Source organism: Cyprinodon tularosa, unplaced genomic scaffold (genome assembly GCF_016077235.1).
Source record: "Cyprinodon tularosa strain WSP-4 unplaced genomic scaffold, ASM1607723v1 ctg272, whole genome shotgun sequence".
In the NCBI taxonomy this organism is placed as follows: Eukaryota; Metazoa; Chordata; class Actinopteri; order Cyprinodontiformes; family Cyprinodontidae; genus Cyprinodon; species Cyprinodon tularosa.
Window position 1 is genome coordinate 13,277 of NW_024038977.1, and position 21,695 is coordinate 34,971.

The following is a 21,695-nucleotide window of genomic DNA, read 5'->3' on the forward strand; positions in this document are numbered from 1 at the left end:
TCCGGAAGTCAAACGAGTAGAGGAGGAATATGAATCTCTCTACATTGAAACACACTGCCTACTATACAGTCTGTCGATTTTACATAAAGAACTCCATTTTACTCACATCCCCGCCATGCTTCTGTGTTTTTATCTGAGAGGAAGAAGAAGAATCCTTGTTTATACATGCATACTGAGCGATTTGCCCACAACCACCTTACGACGGCCGACTGAATTTCACAACATGCTTGATTTTCTCCTGCCTTACGATTCCTGTACACTACACTACGCACAATCAGGCATAAAGTCAGGCCCGATCAAAAAATTCTTGCACGACTGGAGAAAAGGGTAAAACAATCGTACAGTGCATGCCAGGCATGCACTGTACGATTGTTGCATAAAACTGTTTTGCAGAGAGTGGACCATAAACGTGTTTTAAAGATGAAATAATTGTAATACAAGGAGTTCTTTCCAAAAAATTAACCCATTATTTCTATTTTGCCATCACAGTCGAGGCTGGGGGTGGTGCCTGGATGATGCCCCGATGAAGGCCAGGTTGTCTCTTACCTCAGTGCTTCCTGGCGTTCTGTACACCGCAGTTCATCAGTGTCGCCTGCAGTATGGATCCGGGTCTCGTCTCTGTGATGACGTGGATGTAAGACTAAAACTGCACACATTTTGTAATACAGGTGCATTTCAACAAATTCCAAAATAATAAGTTAGTTTATTACATTAACCTGATGTAGAGGAGAAGAAATATTATCTAATGAACATGTTGTAGCCTACGATACATTAGGACACTGCTAAGTTGATGGATAAGATATTTCCTGAATGAGCCAACTCTACAGAAGGTACACTTTTCAACCATTACTGTATAAAGGAAAATTGAGTGGAAGGAAAAAAAAGTCTGCCAAATTATCTTTTAAAAGTAGCAATGACCTGATTTAGTTGTCAAGGTGTTCATGTTCTTGACAGGTTAGCAAACCTTAAACTCCATAGGCGTGTAATGTACTGTCATAAGATGGGGATGTCACATGCCAAACCTCAGCGTTGTCAAGCAGGTAGGAGGCTGCCAGACTTCAAACAGGATCAATGTTACCCTCGCGCTCCAGCTAACAGTCTCTCATAAGATTGTCAGAAATATTAGTGAATAAAGTAGTCATATAGAGACTGGAGTTGCTCACTGAGAGAGTGTGGTAAATAAATTGAAAAAATATTATTGAAGTTATTTCTGCTTTTATATAAATAATTAAACTTGGAGTCAAAGAAAACTGGAGGATTTGTCCTGTCTTGTTGTGACAGGATGTGATGTCTGTGAAGCAGACATCAGGGTCTTTATGGGAGCAGCCCTTCTACCCCCCCACTGAGTTTGATGGGCCAAGTTGACAGTTCAAATGATTTCATGATGAAGGACTAAATGGGTACAGAGTGAAATAAGTAAATGTAAATTAAAATTGAGTGTCTTAAAATAAGTGCGTGCAATTATTTGACATTTATACTTTAAATATATATCTAATATACGTTTTGTTTTTAATCTAGATTAATCTCACAGTAATCTTGGAACTAATCTAGATTAATCTAGATTAAAATGGCTTATTTGAATTTTGCCAAAGGACTTCCTGAATCAGAATAACTTTATTAATCCGTTGCGGGAATTTTTTTTCTTGCAGTTCAACCATTTACAGAAGAGAGAAAAATAAGATTGCAAGTACAAATAAGATATAAGAATAAAATCAGATAAGGGTAGGAATAAAATAAGGGTGATATGTCTGTGCTACCTAAATAATAAATAAAAGTAAGTCTTTGAACAGGTGGCAAATTAGACCAGGGCCCATGTCCTGTGTCCAAAATACATCGCAAACTGCTTGAAAAAGCTTTTCTACTATGATAACTGATGATAAAAATAAATAATATTCAATAAGATGTATTTGCGTTTAATAAGTGTTTATTCAGATAAATATTAATTCTGAATCGATTATTTCTAACTTGAATTCTAACCTGAGAATAGATTAACGGCAATATTTCCCGATAAAAGTTTGGCATTTAAATATTTACATTTATTTATATATTTAATGTTATATTAATTTAGTTAATTGTACATTTATTAATTTAAAAGTTAATTTAGTTATTTCATAAATAAATTTATTGGATTTCCCTCCTTTAACCCTCCATAGAACCCTGACTTGGTATTTAGCTTTAGTTTTAAGCAATAATTAACTAAATGAAAGAAGGAACTCTTTAAAGAAAACAAAGTTAGTGAATATTTAAAATGTTTTGAGACAAGCTCCTATTATAATTTATAATTTTCATTAGTAAAGATTTAATTCGCACATTTCAGCAGCGAGGGAATTCAAAGTGCCTTACATCATAAGAACATACAAACAAATGTGCACAGAAATCCTTAGAAATATCAATCAGGTGAACAGCAAATCATCAAAACATCAGAATTATCACAGAAAACCAATAACCATCAATCTGCAGTACTAGTAACCTATTTTCCATAGCAGTCTTTTAATGTCTTGATATGGTTAACAAAACCATATTGTCCTTCAGTGAATCAAATAAAACTGTTTAGTACGACGTTTAAATAACCTATAGCCAGCTTTGATACTTCTAAATATTTTTAAGGAAAGTATTGATTACTTTTAGTAATAAAAATACTAGAAACAACACTGACTTGATCTTCACTTGCAGAATAGATTTTTTTTATTGCTTAGAAAACTCTAAGACAGTACATTGAGACAACAAAGCCCAGTTGAAAAATGAAAAAAGAATAAACTTTTTACTTTCTGCTTTTTCTTACACCGAGCAGACTGCAGCAACCTAATAATATATCCTTCAACAACATAAAGATACTAGTTTATTTGAAAAAGTGTGCAATTTCATTAGGCCTTAAGATAATTGCAAAACTGAAGGAAAGTTTGACAAATTGCTGAAATTATGAAGTTGGAAGCAATTTTAGTCCTCTACAATGAACTAACTAATTTGAGACTTTGTCTCATACTGCAGTTCACCGTAGGTTAATCGAGTTTTATTGAACCACAAATGGGCAAATATTTTTCTGTCTCTCCATGGGGGATAATTATTAAATATGCTTTTGGACGAAGGGCATATTTTCTGTTGTGGATAAATTACTTTTGAACTTATGTTCTTTAGGATATTTCTGTTACACAGCTTTCATGAAGCTTTGCACTTTCATATGTTTTTCAGCCTTAGCACTAGTATTTTTCTTTTTTCGTTTAGGTCCAAGTCATTGCAATAATAAGTCCAGATTTTCAACTTTAGTAAAATGAAAAGTGGGACTTTGTGATTCATCCTTTTTGTACATCCATCAAAACCAATACTCAGCTTTTCTTCTTCAGGATATTTCATAAAATCACTCATTTTAATATGACCTTAGAATCTTGGTTGGGCCTTTTATATATTAAATCTATCTTGGAGGCAAGCTTTTCTGTTATAAACAGACCATGGCGGATATTATTGAGTTCTGTCACCCTTTGTTTGGTAATACATTATGACGGAAAGCATAGCCATGCATTACAAGGGTGTAAATTCTCAAGACCCCATTTTCTACGGGGATTGTTCAATTATCATTTCAACGGTATTTATATGACTTATAGAACTGTTTAAAGACTTGATTTATCGCCATTCTCATACTTTAGCATAGGCAGCTTTACAGTTCAACATACAATAATACATATATTTTTATTGCTTATATTTTATTGAGTTAAAGTGTTTTTACCCAGAGCATATATACGGTAATACATCTTTGCCTTCACAGTCATCATGTTTTCATTTAAAGTGTCTATTTTTCAATTTATTGTCCATTTATGGTACTTCTAATCCAAAACTGTGTGTCAATTGTTCCATCAGAAAAATATTCTTCACTATATCTGTCAGATGCTCCTTTGATGTAATTTATTCTTTCCTCCAGTTCCTATATTGCTTTTAAGCCGCTATCAACAACATCTTAACCTGATAATGACCATTGTCATGAAAAAATCCATCTGGGAATTCCCACAAGTACAGAATTTCAGGTCTCTTTTTATTCTAAGCCATTACATAGGACATTACAGATCATTCCCCAGAACACCTGTATTTAATGACATTTCCAGAAGGTATGTGAAAGGTCCCCATCGACTGCTTCACATCCTCTCCAACAATTCAGAGGGCTTTTTAACTGTTTGCTTTTTTTTTTATGTAATAAAAAAATCATATTAAATTCTTCCAGGCGAGATCCCTCTATGCCTGTGAGCCAGTAGTGGGCTGATGTACCCTCCATATATCCCACCATTCGTCATCATCAATATTTATGTTCAACTCTATTTCCCCATCTATACTTCACTAGGTAGTTGTGTCTTTATTCATGTTTCCAAAGGCTTTATATAATGCTGTGATTGTTCTTAGATCCCTGTTTTCATAGGCCTTGGTTATAACTTGGATCACGTCACTTTCTTCTTCAGAGGGGGATGTCTGTATCATAGTTTTATAGTAGTTTCTCATTTGGAGAAAAAAAAATGCATTTCTGATTCAGTTGCTGAAAACTCTCCAACCTTCATATTTCATAGGAACACACCATGCGGTCATCCCTCTAAAAGCCCAATATTTGTATTTCTCTATAATAGTATACTTTATTTTTTTTATTTTGTGTATCTCTCTAAAGCGAAGGTGTTCAGCAGGGGTCCGTGACCCCTAGGGGGTCTAATTGAAATGTCTTACTTCAAAATACTTTCAGTCAATAATGCACACATTCAGCTACACACAGGAGCTCTTTCAAACTGGGCAATGTTTCATTCACAATGCCTGTCCCATCAACCCAGGAATCTGAATCAGAAATACTTTAATAAGCCCAGTGTGAAATTACTTTCGCTACATTACTCTATATGTAATAGAGTGACTATAGGACCAGTTTGATTTAACGCAAATTAAAATAATATACATAATCAGGGGTCGTCGCTCCACCTCGGCATCAATTTGGGGGTCCTTGGCCTGGAAAACGTTAAAGACCCCTGGCTCTAAAGGGCAGTTAAACAATGCCAGTCCTCATAGTCCGGTGTCTTTTTAGATGTGTTTCTTTCCCCACACACCTGAATAAAATTGTATAATTACTTCCTCAGTAAACAGTTAAGTTCTCCATTGTCATGCTAAGGATCTGAATATTTAACTCAGGTGTGCTGAAGCAGAGACACCAGACCTCAAGGGCCAGAATTAAGAAACCCTTAACTAAAGTAATGGTTGTAAGAAAGAAATAGATTCCGTCTTTTACCATACCGTCAAGACATTTTAAAAACAGCATGAGTTGAACTTTATTTGTGTTATGCTTTTTATCCCCAAAATAATTATATTTTTAATTAACTCACAAGTATCTTAAATAGGTATAAATAAAAATTAAAACAATAACAAAAATTGGTTAAATTAAAAAAGATTTAATACTGTACTATCATACCATTTGAATAGTGTAAATTCAGATAATATGAAAAGAGATTACAATAAATGCAGTTTACGTCCATCGACTTAAACAGGGGCATAATATTGAAATTACAAATATGTCAGATATGACATGATTTATGTCGGGCTGCACAGTGACGCAGTGGGTACTGCTGACTTGTAGCAAGAAGGTTCTGGGTTCCATTCCCGGTCAATGGTCTTTCTGCATGGAGTTTGCAAATTCTCTCTGAGCATGAGTGGGTATTCTCTGGGTACTCCAGCTTCCCCTCAGTCATGTTTTTCTCAGTCCAAAAGCATGACTGTTCGGTTAATTGGCTTCTCTAGATTCTCTTTAGGTGTGAGTGTGTGTGTGAATGGTTGCTTGTCCTGTGTGTCTCTGTGTTGCCCTGTGGTAGCCCGGGGAATTGTCAAGGGTGTACCCGTTGACTGGGGTCACACCACTAGCGACCCCAGCCTGAATAAAGCCTGACAGAAAATGGATGGATGGATGGATGGATGGATGGATGGATGGATGGATGGATGGATGGATGGATGGATGGATGGATGGATGGATGGATGGATGGATGGATGGATGGATGGATGGATGGATGGATGGATGATTTATGTCAAATAAAACATATATATTATGGTACCATGACAAAAAGTGTATCATGTTATCAAGTAATCATGTTTTGTAGAGGAAGGAGGGGTTCATCAACTTTAAGGATTAGACCTTTTTTTTTAAAGAACATAATGGCTGATGTTGCCGTTGATTCTCCTTCAGCTCTAAGAGTACCTTCTCGAATAAGAGACTAATACGAAGTCTCTGCAATCAGACCATAATTGAAGTGGGTCTAATTGTTTTTTGTTTCTGTTCCCCTATGTCTAGAGCATATATACTCCTTACCTCTCTTCAAATGAATACTAATTATACAGGTGCATTATTCTGACTTATGAAGTGAAACATTTTATTCATCATCAGGGGGGGGTATATATATATTCAATATCCTAAACATATGTATGTGTCTCGGTGTGATCAAGCCTTTTTTTAACACAGCCCCTGGTGCTTGATTGACTCAGCTGGAATGATGCTCTATCCCGCCATGATCTGTTGTTTCTGCCAGCAGGCTTAATCTTCTGGTTTTAGGTGGCAATTTCTATTTACACTGCATGAAAAGTGAGATTTTCGTCCCCGTAAACCCCCGTAAACTCCCGCAGATCTGCCTGATTTTCGTCAGTTTCCGACAATTTGCAACCCGTGCTTGTCCGCGTTTGTCGTGCCACAAATTGTCGAAAACGTACCGTGACGTATGTGGAGAGCGATCAGCTGTACTAATGACCCTAATTAGCATATGAATGCAGCAAACCCGCGCGGCTGGCCAGGTCTGGCTTGAATAACCTTCTCAGTATTGGCTGAAACCACTATTCTCAAACAAATGAAATCGCTCGTGATTGGCAGCAAAAGCACACGTGGCCACGCCAGGCTTTAATTTTCTTACTGAGTATTGGACGGAACCACTTCTTTTTAAACAAGTAAAGTCGCTCGTGATTGGTTGGCATATATATATATATTTACATATATATATTTATTCACATATATATATATATATATATATATTTATTTATTCATTCATATATTTATTCATTCATATATTTATTCATTCATATGGTGTGTATTTATGTTATCCTACACTACTACACAATTATTATGCTACCATCAAGGACATGAATGAATTTATACAGGAAATGAACATTTGCCAGGAAGCTGTTTATGCAAAGAAAGAGCTTTATTAAAACACACACAACTATATACAACGCGTATCCAAACACATGCGTTTCTAAAAATTAAAAGTCCGTGAACGGTCCGTTTGCTTCCTCGGGGTTGGAGGTAACGGGCAGCATTCCCTCCGAGGCAGGTCCGATGTGCAGACGCCTACTGTGCGTGGCCCTGTACTTCGGCATCGCTTCTAACCGGGACTGCAGCTTAACACAGAGTTCAGTGAGATCCGGCCTACGAAATGGCGGCGACCGTACAATCCATCCAGAGACACCGCTGACGACGGCGGACTTCCAGAGTTCCACTTCCTCATCTGCTAGCACACTCTGCCTCGCTTTCAGCAGCTGAAAAAAAAAAAAACTATGAATCAGCGCACTGCGTATGGACACAACACATCTATTAATGCACCTGAAAAATAGACACCAAATAAAGTCTTACCCTCTTTCTTCTGGCCCGACTCCGAGCAGATAGCCTCCGCACGCAGCGTGTGGCTGGCAGCCTATATCTGAAGCTCCTGCGTACCGTCTGAAAATACGTCTTACAGGCAGCTGGAAAACAATTAAATGAGAGTGGTATGAATAAAAAATCAAACGCAAGTCACAGTAACAAGGAAGGAGAAAACATTAAAACAAGTCACTTACACACAATGTCGTCTTTATCATCATCGTGCAAATCTGGACTTGCTGATTATGGCTCCGAGCAAAAAGGAGGTCTGTGAAAACAAAATGGAAAGCTATGATCGGTATCCATTACCTTTTACCGCAGAATGAAAGCATATTCTTTAAATCTTACCCTTGCTCCGGTTCATAGCGCCTGCAATTAGTCTCCGAGTTGTTAAGACGGCGTACTGCTTCCTGTAATCACAAAAAATGCACTTTAATAAAGCTTGTTCTTGCAAGGCTAGGCTAGATAGGCTAATAGCTAGGCTGCTATTAGCCATAGCTCAGGCTAGGCCGCTTTTAGCTTAGCAGGCAGTAATCGAACATATATTTACCGCTAGCATCTCTTCTTTGAGTTCGTCTTGTTCGATGCAGAGTCGCCATCGCGTCCAAGAGGAGTTTTACCCCGAAATCCCACATACTCCGTCTGCGCTCCGCTCCGCTGCGCTCCAGACCGCCTGCACAAAGCAAAGCCTACAGCCGCCGCTGTTGCTCCGTCCCCTCCGCTCTGAGTTCCTTGGAGATCGTAGAGGGCATGCGCCAGATGAACCAGGGTTTCCGCGGATCATTAAAAATAATTACAATTCATAATTCTTTTTTTAATCAAGGCCTTAATTGGCACTAAAATTAATTAAATATGTTTATCGTTGCATTTATGATTCTTTAATAAAAATGCTTCTAAAAACAATTTCGTCAGATATTATATCGCTATTAATTTGCGTGGAACTGTTTATAAAGCCGTATGTTCGGAAAGGAAGCTCGAGGCGGAGAAAAAGCTAGAGAATATATATACGTATATATGTGTGTGTGTGTGTGTGTGTGTGTTTACATACATACAGGAGTCAAGGAACTCTGCTTACAGCTCCTTCATATTTCATGTACACTAATAACTTGTGTACATGGTTCTTGTTGATGGCATTAAAATCATTTCTAATAGCATTAAAATAGCATTAAATTAGAGTCACTCATTCCTGTATGAACCCTGTGAACGCTTAATTTAATATGACGTATTAAAAAAATCCCACCATCATCCAGCATATGTTCAGTTTCTGCCCAAATATATATATATATATTTTTGTAGATTTTTGTAACAGAGATAAGGATAATTCAAAACTGCTTTTTTTTTTTATGAACTTGTTCTCTACAACTTAGCATCTCTTTTCATTCCTGTAATAAGAAGTTTCTTTTAACTGGATTTGATTAAACTTTAAGTCCCTCGGTATAAAATAAATATTTTAATGGAGATGAGAAATCTGCTTCCTGGTTGGTGAATAACCAATAGTTTGGATCCAATCATTTAAATAAACGGTGTTATTTTTTTTTTTTTTTTTTTTTTTTTTAGATATTTATAAGAATTGTGCTATAATTTCTAGTCACCAATCTGTTGCTGCTATATTTTAATTTGACGAACCGGAATTTGTCGATGTTCTTTTTCCTGTTTGGTGCAATTGCGGATCTTGACCTGGCCAGACCGTATGACCACAGTGTACCAATCTTCTGATGGCTACTTCCAACAGGATAATGCGCCATGTTATAAAGTGAATCATCTCAGACTCATTTCTTGAAACTTTTCCACTTAAGTAATTGTGAATTGAGCATATTGACAGACAATATTTTATTTTTTATCTTAAATGCAAATTTTTAAAAAAATAATTACTGCTCTAAATGTATTGCTCTGTCAGCTAAAGATCTGTTTTGGTCTCTATACTTTAATTAAATAAATCAATTCAAGCTAAAATGTAAGAGGCTATACCTGATCTCTTTGTATCAGAGATTTTCTTCCTCAGAAAGATGTCACTTGGGGTAAAACCCCCCCTGCAACCCTGGTTTGCATTTGTATAGCTCACAGCATGTTCATTTACATGTTAAAGCCTCCCCTAGAATTCCATGGGGGGGAGGCATGGGGGGAACACTGCCTAAGAAATTCCACGTCAATTTCTGACAATTTACGGGAGTTTGCGACGAAGCCTGCAAATTGCCGTAAACTGCCGCTAACCTGAAGTTCCACGACAATCTACAGTGCCGTATATTGACGAAAATCCCACTTTTCATGCAGTGTTAGAGCAAGTCTGCCATGTTTCTACTTTTAGAAACTGTATTGTTTGTGTGTAAGTTGGTTCTTGGAACAACACACATACGCAGATGCTGGAACTCAACCAAATATGCTTTGGTTTATTGATGATTAAATCAATGTGAGAGATTGTTTCTTGATAGCCAGAGAGGTACACATTAAGGGCTCACTCTTTTTTCTTACAAAGAATATGATGCTGTCAGTATGAAGGCCTTTGGATTGTGGGGGTAAAAATCCATCATTCACTATCAGCAAGAAGGCAATGTGCTCTTCTGAAATAATTGGGTTGCATTTTAGATTATCATTCATAGTGAAGGTGGACAATAATTCAAAATTAATAGATATAACAATTTGATTCAATAACAATAGCAATATCACTTTTAGAAATATTTCAATATAGATTATAGTCAATGATTGCAGCATTTGTCACTGACTTGTTTATTAAAGATTTTTCTTTAATATGTTTGTCACAATTCATCCCTTTCCGTGCTTTTTGGTTCGGTTTAATTTTCTTTTCGAGTTTTCAGGTACACTTTGATTTATGTCATTCTGTTTTCTAGGTAAATGGTTTCATTTCCATTTTGTGTAGTTCTAGTTGTTTTTGTGGTTGTGTTTGATTTCTTATGTATTTCTTGTTCAGGGCCCTGTCACACCATGACAATTTAGCCTTTCTATGTATTTTATTTTATCAAGTTTGGTCATATACATAGCGTTTTTCATAATGAGTCCAGAAGTTATGAACAATGACAGTCTAACTTATGCATAACGCACGGCAGTCCCCATCCTATGATGGGGATGAAGTCTGGAGAAGAACTGATTGTTTCCTCCAATGAACCCTCTTTTATACCAAAACGCTGCCAATTGACTATTATACAGTAGCTGTAAGTTAGAAACCTTTTCAGCGTTCATCTGGAACACGCCCGATATGTTGATCTACATTGGAGATAAGTTACGAAAAGTTATGCACACATTACTCATAGGTTTTGGATAAGCTAGACACCACGACTTATGAGTAACTTACATTTAACGTATATCAATGAGCCGATAACTTACCTGTAACTTATGGCCCACGTATGGCATACTTGCCGTATTAAGACGTGTGTCAGCGTACTTCAGCATGTTCATAATGTCTCCAAAACGTACCCATAACTTATCCAGTGTATGCCAGCGTTTGTGCCAGGTTTTTCCCATGTCAGGCATATGCTGGTCTTAATCTTCAAGGTGTGACAATGGCTTTACTTTCTGTTTCCCCCTTGTGCAAGTCTCGTTTCCCTAGCTCCCTTCTAGATCCTTCTGTCCACACCTGCTCCCAATCAGTTGATCGCCCCGTTCTTTGTTCTGGGCATTCACCACCCTTCCCTGTGCTTCGGTTGCATTGATCAAATTGTAGAATCACGATAAAGGGATCTTTATTAGGTGGACGTGTTTCTGTTGGGAGGAGTTGATTGAGTCATGAGGAACCAAGCAGGAACTGACATCCATCCGGGCAGTGCTCTCTAACCCCGAAATCTCACATCCTCCATCAGCAGCATTCCTTGGTGTTATTTTTATTTTGAAGTTGTGGGGGGGGGGTAATGGAAGAAAGTTCACATACCTGCATCAGAGCTCTACCTGTTCGATCTGTGGATGGTTTTCCATGCTTGCAACCAAACTAATTGCAATAGTGGAGTTTAGAGATGCATCCACTTCTTAAATCGACCTTTGCGCTCCTCTGATTTATCCAGAAGTTCTGCAATCGCACTTTTTTTTTACTCCTAACTTTGTGATCGGCTGCAAATTTAGCATTTCTTTCCTGGAAATGACTTTCCTAATTACTCCCTTTTATTTTTCAACAACCTCTCATTACAAAGTAAAAATGCAGGCAATCGTTCTGCATTGATAATGAAAGCGAATGATACAGTCCATTCTTCTTTGAATCCTCTGTTCTCATCAGGTATTTTCCTTTTTTTCCCTTTGGGACCCATGGTCCGAGACCAACCCAGTCTCATGGGAAAATGTACCCCCACTACGTTGGTCCACACTGCAAAACGTAGTGGAGGTACATTAATGGCCATTTTTTTGTGGTACTGTTACGTTTCGAAAAAAAACATATATATGGCCGACATTCGCTCATTTTTTTGTGGAAAGATTAATGACTTGAGTTTGTTTTTGCATTAAAATGAGTTTTGATTACATTTCTAGTGAGAAATGTATAGTTTGTTGCCAGAATATTTACTCAGGGAATGTACATATTCACTTGCTTGTTCGTTTCTTGCAAAGATTTTTCAAGATAATGTGAAACTGTAACACTTTGGTATAAACATGGCTGAGATTTCTCTAACTTTTAGTGGGAAAATCAATAATTTCAATCAGTTTCTGCATTTAAATGGGTTTTGATTACATTTATAGCGAGAAGTGTAGGGTTTATTTACATAATATTTACTTCGTGAACATACATAATCACCCGCTTGTTAGTTTTTGCTACGTTTTTCGGATCTCGTCAGGATTATGTGAAATTGCAACGTTTTGGCTGCTACCCATCGCCTAGCATTTAGCTGCCGCCCCGATTCAACATTGAATTCTTTGTGATTTAACTCCATCTGACGGATCAAACCCTCGCCACTGCGTGCGTTGCGTCTGAGGTTGATTTTCAGATCAATGCATTACGTCGTGGCATACGGGAGAAACTAATTAAATTAGTTAAAAAAAGGATCATGGGTTAAGATCGGATGTGTTTTATTTGGAAATCTACCGGATCCTTTGTGCAATTAACTTCCTGTTTGGTGCGATCTCATTGATGGGTTTTGACCAGATTTTGACCAAAGAGGAACTAAAAAAAACAAAAAACAATTTGAATACACAACCAGCATATCTGGAATCAATGACAGAGAGCGACTGGGACCAGAAGTTTATTAATTTCTCCCCACTGATTTCCATTCAAAATGTTTTCGATCCCACCGGGCTCTAGGGAAGGGGCGTGCATACCGCCACCTACTGTTCATGAGTGTGTAGCAACATTGTTTTACATCTATTAAATTCTATTTTTTAATTTTGTATTCTGAAGATAAATAAATAATGCTTTCCTTAATCTATAAATATCTTTTATATTTCCTTTATTTCCCAATAATCCTTTAAGACTCCATTCTTGGCCTGTCCTTTTTAACTCTTTTCAATTTCTTCCTTTCAGGTCCAGATGTTTTAAAGTTCATCAATACATGTTCTGCATTTTCTATCTCTCCACATCCTTCACATTTATCATTATTTTTCCTCCCTATTAAGTATAAATTGTCATTTAAATAAGTATGACCTACTCTTAATCTGATCATTATTATTTCTTCCCTTCGGTTTCTCTCATTAATATTTCTATTTAATACTGACTTTTGTACTTTATATAACCTTCTTCCTTTTTATCTTCATTCCACCTTTTTTTTTTTGCCATTTTTCAATTTCTTTCCTCTTAATAAATGATTTTCCTTCCCCTTTCCCTAAAGGAATTGTAATTGTTATTTGTCTACTTTTCATTCCACCTAACTTTCCATTAATTAGCTTGAAAACAGCACTTTGTAGGCACCCAGTTTCTCTAACAATGGCCCTTTTTGGGTTACCCTCCATGCATTGGGTGTCAGTTCAGTGGCAGTTCCAGAACATTTTCTTAGGGTTGACCAGGCAGCACAATAATGTGCATGTGGCCAAAAAGTAATAGGGATCAAATTCGGTTCAGAGTCAAGCTATTGGGATCAGGCATCAGGTTTAATTTGCATATTTTCTTAGCCAAAACAAGGATTTGTTGGGCTACTGTAATTTTGAATTGAAAAACGTCCTGAATGGGAAGTCTTCAAACTTGAAAAACAAAGTCCAAAGTTTTTTTTTTTTTTTTTTTTTGGAATGATTATGACCTGGATGTCTAAGAATCTTCACCAGCTTATCAGGGAAATGAATGCCCCTAATGTCTATATTCTCCAAAAGAGAATAACAGAACAGACCTTCATGAGGCCCTTGTTAAAGCTATGCATATATTTATGCATCTATGCTCTTCAAATAACTTTCTGGTTCGACGCAACATTTACATTAAATGGGTTGAGAGGTTGTTCTTTACCAGTAAATACATAAAAGATTCCCAGATGACTGCCGATGCAAACTCTCCCCTATAAAACCTAAAACTAATTCTTATAAGAGAGTAAAATCTGTATTAGTCTTCATTAAATGTAGCATATTGTTGTAAATAATCGATTGCTTTATTTTTGGTGTCAGCTTTTGGTCAATATGCTAACTTTAAAAGGTCAAAGTGGGAAAATGTAGTAGTAGTAGACAAATTAGCAATTAGAGGAGGCAATAACAATTACAATTCCTTTAGGGAAAGGGGAAGGAAAATAATTTATTAAGAGGAACGAAATTGAAAAATGGCAAAAAAGGTGGAATGAAGATAAAAAAGGAAGAAGGTTATATAAAGTACAAAAGTCAGTATTAAATAGAAATATTAATGAGAGAAACCGAAGGGAAGAAATAATAATGATCAGATTAAGAGTAGGTCATACTTATTTAAATGACAATTTATACTTAATAGGGAGGAAAAATAATGATAAATGTGAAGGATGTGGAGAGATAGAAAATGTAGAACATGTATTGATGAACTGTAAAACATCTGGACCTGAAAGGAAGAAATTGAAAAGAGTTGAAAGGACAGGCCAAGAATGGAGTCTTAAAGGATTATTGGGAAATAAAGGAAATATAAAAGATATTTATAGATTAAGGAAAGCATTATTTATTTATCTTCAGAATACAAAATTAAAAAATAGAATTTAATAGATGTAAAACAATGTTGCTACACACTCATGAACAGCAGGTGGCAGTATGCACGCCCCTTCCCTAGAGCCCGGTGGGAGCGAAAACATTTTGAATGGAAATCAGTGGGGAGAAATTAATAAACTTTTGGTCCCAGTCGCTCTCTGTCACTGATTCCAGATATGCTGGTTGTGTATTCAAATTGTTTTTTTTAGTTCCTCTTTGGTCAAAATCTGGTCAAAACCCATCAATGAGATCGCACCAAACAGGAAGTTAAATGCACAAAGGATCCGGTAGATTTCCAAATAAAACACATCCGATCTTAACCCATGATCCTTTTTTTAAACTAGTTTAATTAGTTTCTCCCGTATGCCACGACGTAATGCATTGATCTGAAAATCAACCTCAGACGCAACGCCGCAGTGGCGAGGGTTTGATCCGTCAGATGGAGTTAAATCACAAAGAATTCAATGTTGAATCGGGGCGGCAGCTAAATGCTAGGCGATGGGTAGCAGCCAAAACGTTGCAATTTCACATAATCCTGACGAGATCCGAAAAACGTAGCAAAAACTAGCAAGCGGGTGATTATGTATGTTCACTAAGTAAATATTATGTAAATAAACCCTACACTTCTCGCTATAAATGTAATCAAAACCCATTTAAATGCAGAAACTGATTGAAATTATTGATTTTCCCACTAAAAGTTGGAGAAATCTCAGCCATGTTTATACCAAAACGTTACAGTTTCACATTATCTTGAAAAATCTTTGCAAGAAACGAACAAACAAGTGAACATGTACATTCCCTGAGTAAATATTCTGGCAACAAACTATACATTTCTCACTAGAAATGTAATCAAAACTCATTTTAATGCAAAAACAAACTCAAGTCATTAATCTTTCCACAAAAAAATGAGCGAATGTCGGCCATATATATGTTTTTTTTCTTCTCCCAGCTGGAATCTTGAAAGTCACGTGACTAGGACGTAAAACAATAGAAAGCGTATAGGCAGAAGAAACGTAACAGTACCACAAAAAAATGGCCATTAATGTACCTCCACTACGTTTTGCAGTGTGGACCAACGTAGTGGGGGTACATTTTCCCATGAGACTGGGTTGTCCGAGACACATCCACCACTTTGTTTGCATGGCACTGCGCCGTGATGAAAGGTGTGTTGCAGGCTACGACCACTGATCTCTATGGCTATGAGGCTAATTTTCATTGAAAGAAATGTTTACATTTGTTTATAATGCAAATGTTTACAGCATTGGAAAAAATAATGAATGTTTGTTTGACCTCCTGCATATCACATTAAAATAAAAAAAGCAAGAAAAATTAATTTACATAAATTTTTCAAAAAGTTCTAGTGAGTTCTAGTGAGCAAAGCATGCGGCTTTTGAGCCGCCGGCCTGCCAGTTAACGACTGTAAAGTAGGTGCATTTCCATCAGCTTTTTGTAATGCGTATTTTGAGGTATCGCATCACAAAAGCCCTAAATTCCGCAAACATTTTTTACACAAAACAGGAGATGGAAACACTTATTTAGAATCAGCTCTGACTCTGTTAAATTATTGTTACATGACTGATCAGCTGTTTCCGCAGTCAGTGTCTTGCTGGATTTTCCTGTTATGCACGTAAACATAGTTCTTCTTAAGTTAACATTACTAACTCTAATGTTAACATAACAACTTCCCTGGTAGCAACAGATTCATTAAAACTTTCCTCCAGTACTGATTTGTGGTCAAGGGTAGACTGCAGCCTTTACTTTCTGTTTAGTAGCAATGCGTGATAAAGTAATGTGGACAACAACGTAAGATGGCAGTAGGCTAGCAATGCAATGTTAATTTGCTTTAAGCCATATGGCAACACCAGCAATGTGCTTTTCTTTTATTTCGAACTTTTGTAAGTTTGCTTAAAATTCAAATTTTTTGTTGAATGAAAACAAAGCTTATGTTTTGTTTGTCAGGCAGTCATTGATCCACATAAATATTGAGGCCTTTAACATTGGCTTTTTTCTCACAAAAGCACCAGCTTTGTACAAATGACAGCAGGTTTGTTGATGCAGATATATGACCGTGTATACAACTCCAACCCCTAAGTTATAATTCAATTGCACAGCCTCCTAAATGAGTTTGTGTTTTTGTTGTTTTTTTTTTCATCAGGTGAACAACCTTGTCATAGCAATGGGTCTAAAACCATGAAAGAATGAAGAGTTAGCTATATTTGGCTCCAAAACCTTTTCCTTGTTCAATCTTTTCAACTTTCACTTCTGTACCCAGTCTTGACTTTAAATGTGTACCTAAACCAAACATTTCACTGTGTCCTTGCTTAAAAGTTCCCTCAGTTCACTGATAGTCAAGGGTCTGATATTGGGGAAGCATCACTGCTCTGCTGGGATACAGTTGTTCACACAGAAACTGATGTGGTAACAAATATCATTTAATATTTAGTTTCTCTTTCATACCGGGTTTCATTTATAGAGTCATTTCATCATTTGGAATTTATCACCACTGCATTATATTTCAAAATTAGTGTGCACATTCTGGTTTGCCCTGTTCTGCTATGATTCTGTTTCAGTTGATCTAGTCCCTTGACTGAGGAACCAGCAGGTGTCTGAGGGGCTGAGCTAATTTGGACTATACCACATCATTTGGACTATATGGGGGAAAATGGGGTTTTGCTTTATTTCGTTTAGTTTAGTTTGTGTATGTTTTGCCCCATGTGTTTGTTTTGTGAACTGATCAGCCACTATTTCAGTTTCTGTTTGTTTCAATAAGGGAGGTCAGTTTGTTTTATTTAGATCTGACACTGGTTATTTTGAGTAGTTTTTGTCTCTTTGACCTTATTTTTGGATCTATTTTGTACTTATTTTTTTGTTTTTGGGTTGAATAAAAAATAACCCTTTTTTTAAATACACCTGTGCCTGACTGTCCTGCTCTGTAATGGCATTGAATTCATATTCATTTGGCTTACATAGTCTATACCTACTGTATCTGTAGCCTCAAAAAAGAAATAAAAAATAACCTGCAGGGGTTCTAAGCTTGCTGTGACCATATTCTCACTGTCCTTATATTGCAGACTACCTCTGGAGAAAGGATTTGTGTTATCAGCAGAGGAAAACAAGGTTATGAGTTTGATTTGCAAAGAGAAGGACAGCTTTGTAGATTGATAGATTGATTTCTTTGTGGTTTTATCAGTCTTTCTTTGAAGACTGAGGGGGGGGGGGGGGTGAGTTTTGTTAGTCTAACACATTTCAGTAAGAAAACATTATAGTGCTGTATATGAACAAAAAGACAATAAGATACATGGAGCACTGGAATGAAAAATAAATGTAGCCAAAGAAAAGTTGGATTGAAATGTAACTGTTTCAGTTAAAAGTTAAAATAGAGCAGTCAAATGCAACTCTAAAATGGATATTTACATATTGTTTTGATTTAAAGCAACATAGTTTGTTTCCGCATTTTTACAATATTCCAGCAGTTTGTTCCAGATTAGTAGAGCTCATGAGCTAAAAGCTGCTTCTTGATGTTTGGTTCTAGACTTCAGCCAGAACAACCTGAGAGATCTGGTCAGTTGATACACTTACTACAAGTCTGTCATACATTTTGGAGAAAAGACATTCAGTTATAGATTGAAAGAAGTATTTTAGAGTCTATTCACTGAGACGAGGGGAACCAATATTAGGACTTTAGATCAACTTTCTGAGTTTTAGTGAGGACGTGAGCAGTTAATTAACCGTAGCTTTGTGCTAAAATAAATTAAAGGCATTATTCCAGCTCCACATCATCCCAATCCAGAGAAGAAATCAGCCTAGAAGGTGATTCTTTGGCAACAGAAGAGGAATAATAATTTTTAAAAAGATTAAATAAGACCAAATTTAAAAAGCTACTTCCACAAGGTGCCTCTTTTAGCAATTGTTTCATCCTTTTGCCGTACATTCGAACAGTAGAAACACAGTATGAAAGGAAGAAGGCACCATCTCCCAAGGATTAGTCTACTGTACACAGCATCTGTCACCAACACACTGAGGAAACCACCGTGCATTCCCTCAAATGAAGAAGGCTGGACTAGAGGACAGGACAAAAGTACTCAATGCAGTATAACAGGCACAAAACCAGTAGAGGCTATAATCCACAACTCTGTGCTTTTCAACACTGTGGGACCGCTCAATTACAGTCCATGTGAATGAAGCTCCATTATTAGCAACAATCCTTTACTGGACTGGAGTGTTGCACCATTAACAGTATTGGGCGGGGCCCCGATCCTGCACTAAAATGGTGGTATCGGCGAGTGCCAATTGGCAATACGCTTTTGAGAGCCAGAAGTTTATTAAACTATTGTCACCTATTCCGGGTAGGCAATAAAAAGTTCTACTGGATTCACTTTGTATTAGTCTTTTTCCTGCTTCACAAAGGTAGGCAGCAGCTTGAAAAAGCCATTGTGGCAATTATTTTACATCCAAGTAGTATGCAGTTCTTCATATATACACACACACACATCTATTTCAAACAGATGGTATCTGTATCGCCCAGTACTGCACAGCCAGGTATCTGGTATCGGTATCAGCGCCAAAAAATGGCATTTGTGCAACACTACTGGACCGTCTCCTTAAAATATGCATAGTGCCTGACAAGGACAAAGACATCTTGAGGCATTACCAGATCCAGACTGACAAACAGACAATGAATAACTAACCAGACAAGAAGGGTGCAAATGATCCAAAGATCTAAAGCAACTTTAATGTTTAAAAGAGTAACAAAGAGAAACTTGATAAATACCAGTGGGACATACTGTAGATAAAATAGAAAGGCTGGGGAATATAATGGCTTAGTGGTGAGAGCAGTTATGTGGCTATCAAAGAGCAGATTTCAGGAACAACCTTAGATACCATCCAGACGAGTGCAATCATGGATAGCAGGCAAAGAAAAAGTTACTGCTTGAATGACCCAATGAATATACATATGGAAAGTTCAAAAGCCTAAGGAGTATTAGTTTATGCCACACACTTCCAATGGATATTTGGCAAGTTGTGTACATGTACAGTTTTGGCAGGAAATGCATATGCAAAATATATTTTCGGATAGTTTCAGAAAGTGATACAAACAGTTGTGCCAAAAATGAATTTAAATGATGATTTAAAGTTCAAACCAGGCTGCTGCTTCTACTTTTAAATCATAGCTTTAGGTTGTTAAAGATGCAAGAGTTTTTAATCCCTCTCTACACACTCTAAAAGGTGTTTGGTGATGTGAATTGCTGAAGCTCTCTGACCATCTGACAAGATGCCTTAATCGGGCCTACTGGTGCCTTTTATGTCACCTTGGATTTAAAAACAGCCTAAAGCTTTAATTTTTTTGAAACTCTGTATCTGTAATTACTTCATCTGGGCCTGTCATAAAGCCTCCAACTTCTATATGAATCATATGACATGAGCTGGATTAAAACTCATTTAAAACTCACTAAGTTAGCCTTAGATCTTTTGTTACATATTTTGTTAACTTGGATTACTCATTAAATAAGTGATTTGAGCAGTTTTGGAAATGTAGTTTTTACTGAGCTGAGATGGAGTCTATGCAAATTGTAATCTGAACAAATTTTTCTATCGTTTACTTCTGGAGTCTTTATGCTATTTTTGGATAGTGTTCATTCGAATATCATATCTCTGTTGTAGAAGATTTTACCCTCAGCATTTTCTGTTGCTTCATTTTATAGCTCTGAGTAGAGACACATAAACTTCTATTTGCTTCCTTTAGGAAGCTTTTTCAGTTTAAAATGTCAGAATTAGCGTTGAGTTTGAGGTTTTATAGAGTGGACCAAAAATAAAGCGTTGTTTTGAAACATGCAAATTGAAATCTAAATCAGAGTCTCTCTGTGAGCCTCCTCTGTGCCATCCAGAGACCTCTGAGTCCGCTCTGTGCCTTTCTATTGGCTTCTCATCTCAAAGGTCCCTCCATGGGTATCCCTTGCAATCTGTGACGCCTTTGTGGGTTCCTGTGCCACAGTCAGCAGGCCCTAAGGCTCCTCTGCTGTGACGATGGCTTTCGAGGTTCTGACTGCTGTGACGCCGTCCTCCAGAGGTGCTCCCCCAGCCTCCTGACCATATTCCAGAGACTTCTCTGTCTCAGGCCTCACTGCTGGCCTCCAGAGACTCTGCTTATTAGTTGCCCACTTTTTGGTGGGCTGTTTTTGTTTTGGTCTCTCATTGCTGTTTTTTATTTTTGAGTCTTGCCCTCCTTCAGAGGCCCCGATCCACCCACCTGGGGTGAGTTTTTAATTCTCCTTGTTTTTGGCATCCTTCATGGCTGCTTAGTTATTCATTGTCTGTGACCTTCTAGCGAGTTGTGAAAATGATTAGGGAAAAGTCCAAGATCCATTGTAAAAAAAGCCCTTGAAAAACAGTATTAGTAAAGTTTGATCATCGGTGTTCAGTGAAGCAAGAGGTAAAGCTTCAGAGTTGTTCACATGCTTGAGTGATGCTTGAATAAACATCCCTAATAACACTGTTAGTAGTGATAGCATTGCTATCATCACTTTCTACAGACAAAAAACAGGCAGGCTCTTACCATGAGAGTGTTTGGTACAGTAGAAACATGAATTTTCGTTTCCCTTGTGGTTATGATGTTAGGACGCTCTGGGGAAAATTCACTAGAACTTAGAGTTGCTATAGATCTGTTTTTTTAAATCATATTCATTGGTCTTTGACCACATTGAGATGTTAAACTCAGAGCATTAACGAACAATTGGGCTCTATTAAGTAGCTTTGTCAGTAAATGCAATCTAGCTTTCTCATAGTTCTACAGTGCTGCAGGCACTTTTTACATCTGCTCATTGCACATTGTGCTAGAATTCAAGTAGGCTAAAAATCATGATAAAATTTTTTTTTTTTTTTTTTTGTATTGGCATATAATGTAACTATGGACCTTTAAAGTTGTGATTACAAAATAGAAAATTTCTAAAGGTTACTGTACAAAGTTAGAGCTCTGAAAGTTGGAGCTTGCATAAATTATACTAGTAGGGTGGTGGGG

General features: G+C 37.0%; 1 protein-coding gene across 1 annotated transcript in view; it reads left to right on the forward strand.

The window, feature by feature from the left end:
- Positions 1-489: 489 nt before the first annotated feature.
- Positions 490-21,695, forward strand: part of LOC119786457 (A disintegrin and metalloproteinase with thrombospondin motifs 7) — a gene marked incomplete at its 5' end in the record, with an annotated part of 97,868 nt that continues 76,662 nt past the window's right edge. The window contains one exon of the mRNA XM_038289825.1: positions 490-634. Coding sequence (XP_038145753.1) covers positions 490-634 — 145 coding nt within the window. The remainder of the gene's footprint in view (positions 635-21,695) is intronic.